Here is a 6000-nt window from a genome sequence, read left to right as displayed (position 1 = left end):
TGAAGAGAGACCAACAGAAACAGCTTTATTTGGACTGACAGTTGGAGAGGAAGAGGAGGACCTGAGATAGCATGCTGAGTTAAAAAGCAAATTAGTTTCCAAAATAAAATGGCAGTCATCAGCCAAACGGGCTACACTTCCCAGCAGCCTTGCAGTGACTGCAATCAACAAAGTCCTGCTAGGCAATGTTTATTTGCCACTAAATCACTGAAGCATGCCACGATTACAAGAAAGGTACAGGTTGGGCTTTTTCCCATTACTAAATTTCCACAACACCTCCCCAGTCATTAAGTATTACAAAAGGAAATTTAAAAAATCACATTTTACAGATCTTAGATTTGTCTTTAGCATTTAGCTCAAAGATCTCACCTATCTGCAAAAAAAAAAAATAGTTCTTCTGCAAAACTCATCAGCTAAAAGTTTTATCTCAGCAGTGAGAAGATGGCCTTTGCTCGCCCATGGCAATTCTTTTCCCATTTTCCCTAGCCAGTTAGGGTTGAACAGCAGAGTGAGACTCAGATTGCGGGGGGTGGGGGGGTGGGGGAGTGGACACCGGGGCTAATTCCCCCAGTACAAGATGGCATCTGAAGCTTGATGGGAGAGCAGAACTGGAGAGACTTGAGGGAAGGGTCCAGGCCCTGTATTCAGTCAGAGTCACTGCTGGAAGAGGAGGAGGAGGAATGCTGCAAGGGGAAGGGAAAGGGGATATCATCAGATCCAATGACCTTTGATCCCTCCATGACACATGCTTTGGTGCCCTACCCCTCCACCCAAGTGCCCTTTGCTTTCTAAGAAGGTCAGGAGTCTTCAACCAGACTGTCCCTTAAACAGTAAACACAAGGGTTTCCTTCAGCAGTGAGCATACACTAATGGATGAAACCATCCTAAATCATTGCACAGAATTTAACACACTGCATGTGGAGCAAGTTTCCAACTTTCTTTACCTAAGCCAATGCCTAAGCAAAGAATAAATTATAGGCACAAGCATAGGATAGTGCTAGGAAACAGCTTCTACCTTATAATGTTAACTGCATGGAAAGTTCCTAGTGGCTATGAGTCTAAGAAAAGTGAGTAGAATCAGCAGCTGTGTGTGCATCTATCTCTACTTTTCCCTAAGCCTCAACGGAAAAAAAGTGAGGAAAGTGGGAGAGGAGGCTGGGAGAGTCCTAGTCAAGGTTCATTACAGGCATACCCCCCTTGACAACTGTCATCAAAAACATTTTTTAGTCTCTCCTTTCAATCTTTCTCCTTTTCTTCTCCTCAGACTGCTACCAAAGATCCAGAAGCAGGATTAGCATCCAAAACCGTAAGGCAAATAAATACTAGGCAGAAAAATGTAAATTGGGCCTCCTTAAGATCGAGGTTGGTTCAGTCTTTCCAGAGTTGTCCTGAGAGCTACCTTTACCCTTGCAAATTAATATTCCTCTGGAATGAAGATACTTTGCCCTGGGACTGAGCATGAAACTCAGGGTTTTATTGAGGCTGAGTCACCTACTGCTCTTCCTCTCAGTTTCCCTGCTGGGTGGTTGGACAAAAAGGCCCATGTAATTAACACAAAACACTAAGAACGCTGAAGGAGAGAAAGAACTCCGGGAACTAGGGCCACATTATTTGTCAATTTTTATTAAAAGACTGCTTTTTCAAAGGACTGACTCTATTACTGGACATTTGACCACCTCAGTGGGTGTGTCCAACTTGCTAAAACATGCATCTGGTCAGGGAGAGGGGCAGAAGTTCTGGGAAGAGAAAGGCACACAAGGACTTCGGATTCTGATATCCATTCAAAGGCTAAGTCTAGCCCCTCCCAGAAAGAAGGCCCAAATAGCCTAATAGTTCTTTTCAAGATTATCAGATTCCCTCCCTTTGGAATCCTATACAGAGGAAAATCATCTGCCAGAGCAACACAATTGCTGCCCTGTGTCCTCAGACTGCCAATCCCCCTTCCTTGCCCATCTTCTGCCTCCCTAGTCCCTCTGGTTTGGGTGGGGGGGGCAGCCCTTCCTAGCCAGGCTCCAGAAGGCACTGACCTTGCCATGCTTGTGGTGTTTGTGCATCTTTTTATGAGCTTTCTTCATTTTCTTCTGCATCTTCTTGTCCATCACCATTCCTGGTCCCATCATGCCAGGGGCCAATGGAGTCACCGGAGGCATGCCAGGGGCAGGTGGTGGGTATGGAGGGGGGTAGGGACCTGAGGGTTGGCATCCTGGGTACCCAGATTGTGGCACAGGATGACCAGGCCCACCTGGAGGAAAAGCTGGATTCCCCTGGGGAACTCCTGGGGGAGGGGGATAGGGGCCTGGAGGAAAGGCAGGGTTGACAGGTGGTGGATGGGCAGGATTGCAACCTCCAGGGTACCCGACGTTAGGGGGATATGGATTTGGCCCCGGCTGCCCTGGTGGAAGAAGCAAAGAATAAATTAAGGTTAGAACTGCCCAGAGCCTCTGGCAACAAACAAACAAACAAACGGTGGGGGGAGGGGAATTCCGTTTCTCACTCAACACTTAAGGGGAAATGGAAAGGTGAGGAAGGAGAATGGAGGGTAGGGTAGACAAACATAAGTAGTACAGAGAAAAGGTAACGTCCCTGGCAGGGCTGGGAAGAAGAACCACCCTGGGGGAATAGGGCTTTGCTTTTGTTCTAGCCCATCTGAAAAAAGGTTGGGGCAGGAGAAGAGTTCCCCAAACACCTACCGGGATTAGGATTCCACATGTTCAGGTGTTTCCACCAGCCTGAGGAGAAAGAAATAAAGGCAAAACCTGACAGTCCAGAAATGGGTAGGGGATTTAGAGACCAAGCCCAACTCCAAAGCCTCCTGCCCCACAGTAGGCTCTCAGAGAACTGCCACAATGTTTCCACCTGTCCCTTCTCCCCAATACCTGTTCGGTTCCTAGTTCCCTAACCGCAGGAACCTAGCTCCCAGGGCCCCTCCACCTTCCACCAGCTCTGGCCACCGCTGGAGGTTTCTAACTCCTCCGGAGAGGGGCAGAGTCCGCGAATCTCGCTATCCCCATCACTCATCTCCCTTTCCTAGACTGACTCCGGAAAACTTTAACCACCTATATGCTGCCGAAGGATCTTAAACAACTTCACTGCCCCCCGGGGGAGAGTGATGGAGGACAGGACCCCCACCCTAGGCTAAGAAAAGGACCCGCCTCGACGCAAAACGAGGCAGGAGGCTGAAAGATCCTCAAACGCTTACATATGTAGACACACCCCCTTCCCCATTAAAAAGGGCAAATGGAGATTCCTGGCTCCCAGCTGCCACCGGACCCCTCACCCAGGAATAAAGAAAGAAGAAAACAGGAATCTAGATGTCCCGTCACCTTTACACCACTCAGCCTCCACTCTCACTTCCTGGTCTCAGTCTCACCTTAAGCTCCCGCATCCGTCTCTGCTATCGCCTAATTGGTAATTATGTGGTCATTCGGCGATATGATTGGAGAACTCAGTTGTCAATCACTACGCTGGAGGGCAACGGTTGCAGTAGGGGAGGAGCCGGGCGCGGTAGGGCGAGGCTGGTGCGGAGGAGCGGGCGGGCCGGAAAACCCTGGTGGGTGGCGCTGGGAGGGACGAGCTAGGAGATTCCTTCTCTCCTGGCCAGCTTATGGGCAAAGTCCCCAAGTGCCTAGAAGAAACTCAACACTTGACCTCTGAACTGTGGGTGCCACACCTTGTAATGTGAATATACTGTGATAAGATATATAACACAGAGCGCTTAAGGAAGGGCGGGGATCTGCTGAGGCTCACCCCCAAGCCTCAATATTGCGGACTCCCTCTGAGCTTCCGCAGGAAGTAAAGAAACATTCTTGGGGGAAACACAGAGATTTCTAATCTCTCCTAGGATTCCCATATCTCAGTTGCATAGCTCCGCCATTTGTGGAATGGCCATTAACCAGGAACCAAGGAGCTCATCCTTGTTGGCTCTCTCCTTCGCCTTTACCTTCTTCCCCCTCCAACATCACTGAAGGGTCTGTTTTGTTTCGCCAAGTAAATCTGGAATCCCTCCACTTCTCTCCATCTTCTCTACATCCAATCTACCGTCATCTCTCAACTGGATTGCTGCACTGGCCTCTATGTTTTTTTAATAACATAATTAACAAGCGTGATTTAATGAACATATATAGAACCATGCACCCAAAACTTTAAAAGTACTTATTCTCTTTAAAAATTGATGTAAGTACAGTTGACTTGTTTAAAAAAAAATGTTTATTCCTCTTAAGCATACTTAAAACATTTATTAAAATGATCTCAACTAATATTCAAATTTCAAAGAATTATGTAACACATACCATATTCTTTGACCACAACTTAAAACGTAAATACAAACGAAACTGAGCAGGACCCTGTGGGGCCCTCCTACGAACAAAAGCCTTTCTGTGTCCCCGTTTCTTGTTTGTAGGAAAAAGGGTTCAGCCTCCTAGACCTTCCCTGCGTTTCAAAGAGCAGATTCAGACAGCGGCTAATTAGGAAAGGGAGGGAATGCAGAAACAAAGGAGGAATAGTCAAGAAACAATTTATGTAGTGATAAAGGAGGGTCCCGGCTCCTCCTCAAGGAATATACATAACAATATATCTTTGAGTTTTTCTGCAGGAATTAAGGTCCCCATTCAGGTGGAGGATGGTAGCTTCGGGCTGAGCACAAGATTCCTGGAACATCACCCTGTTACCTTACCACCAACCAATCAGAAGAAAGCAGCCCTTGCCCCAAATTTTGCCTATAAAAACTCTCCCCCCAAAACCACTGAGGAGATCGGGTTGTTGTGTTGTTTTTTTTTTTTTTAACACAAACCACCAGTTCTCCTTATTTGGCCCTGAAATAAACCTTTCTGCAATCTAAACTCCAGCATTCCAGTTTGTTTGACCTCACTGTTCGTCGGGCACAGGAATTTGCATTAGGCAACACAAATATACATCTGGAAGTTAAAAAAACAAACAAAAATCTTTCAAGTAACTCTGGGTCAAGGAATAAAACATGATAGAAATTAAATACTCTGAATTAAACCCTAGAGAAACTATTACATCCCAAACTTGTGACATACAAAAAATATAAAGAAGAAAAATTGTATACTGAGTTTGTCATCTTTAACTAAAATTTTTTATTTTTTTAATTTTAAAATTTTTGTTATATATATTTTATTGAAATAGTTATGTAACCATAGCACATTTTGATATATTTTTGTATCAGGTTCATTCTAAATGTTTGAAATGAATTGGAATATTTTCTTTTTTTTTAACTCTAGGGCAACAATTTATATCTGCATTATTTCCTTCTTGGAAGATCATTGAGTTTGAAAGAAATTATTGATTCATCTATACAGGCATGATGCCTTTCATAATTTAAATATTTAAACCTATCTTTTTCTTTTAAAGCAGCTTTATTGAGATATAGTTTATATACCATTCAACTCACCCATTTAAAGTGTACAATTCAATGGTTTTTAGCATATTGTGAGCTTCTGCAACCATCACCATCACCTAATTTTAGAACATTTTTGTCCCCCTTAAAATAATTCCACACCCATTAGTAATGAATCCTCATTCCTCTCCTTACCTCTCCCCCAACCTCTCCCCCATTCCATCCAAGCCCAAAGCAACCATTAATCAATGTTCTGCCCGTAAATTTTCCTATTCTAAATACTTTGTACAAATGGAAAATTGTACAATATATGACCTATTGTGATTGGCTTCTTTCACTTAGCATAATATTTTCAAGGTTCATCCATGTTATAGTATGAGTCAGTACTTCATTTTTATTAAGGAAGTACTGAATAATATGCCATTGTTTAGATATACCACATTTAGTTTATTTGTCAGTTGATGGACATTTGAATTGTTTTCACTTTTGGCCTGTTATGAATATTGCTGCTTTAAACATTCATGTACAGGTTTTTACATGAACACATGTTTTCTTTTGTTTATTATCAGCATGGAAATTAATTTCAATTCAAAATTATATGGTTATGTTAGTGGATAGTAAGACCCCTAAATTCAGAAGCCCAC

At 43.9% G+C, this 6000-nt stretch overlaps 1 protein-coding gene across 4 annotated transcripts; it reads right to left on the bottom strand.

The window, feature by feature from the left end:
* Positions 1 to 3430, bottom strand: PRR13 (proline rich 13). 4 transcript variants are annotated; one of them, XM_014557405.2, is made up of 4 exons: positions 3371 to 3430; positions 2691 to 2729; positions 2028 to 2392; positions 1 to 683 (listed from the first exon to the last, which is right to left on the bottom strand). In XM_014557405.2, exons 2-4 carry the CDS (start codon positions 2707 to 2709, stop codon positions 645 to 647), a joined length of 423 nt encoding a protein of 140 aa, XP_014412891.1. In that variant the 5' UTR covers positions 2710 to 2729; positions 3371 to 3430; the 3' UTR covers positions 1 to 644. The 4 variants fall into 4 exon arrangements, with proteins under 4 accessions (XP_014412891.1, XP_006182501.1, XP_014412890.1 ...); XM_006182439.3 differs by having other exon boundaries at positions 3324 to 3415; XM_014557404.2 differs by having other exon boundaries at positions 3278 to 3381.
* Positions 3431 to 6000: the final 2570 nt, after the last annotated feature.

This window comes from Camelus ferus, chromosome 12 (assembly GCF_009834535.1).
Source record: "Camelus ferus isolate YT-003-E chromosome 12, BCGSAC_Cfer_1.0, whole genome shotgun sequence".
NCBI classification, from domain to species: Eukaryota; Metazoa; Chordata; class Mammalia; order Artiodactyla; family Camelidae; genus Camelus; species Camelus ferus.
This window is presented reverse-complemented; position numbering and strand designations above follow the sequence as displayed.

Bases quoted from the DNA above. Each gene is read 5' to 3' on its own strand.
- PRR13 (XM_014557405.2), bottom strand. The intron at 684-2,027 runs GTCAGTGCCTTC...TTCCCCTTGCAG, and splicing joins AACACCACAAGCATGGCAAG to CATTCCTCCTCCTCCTCTTC.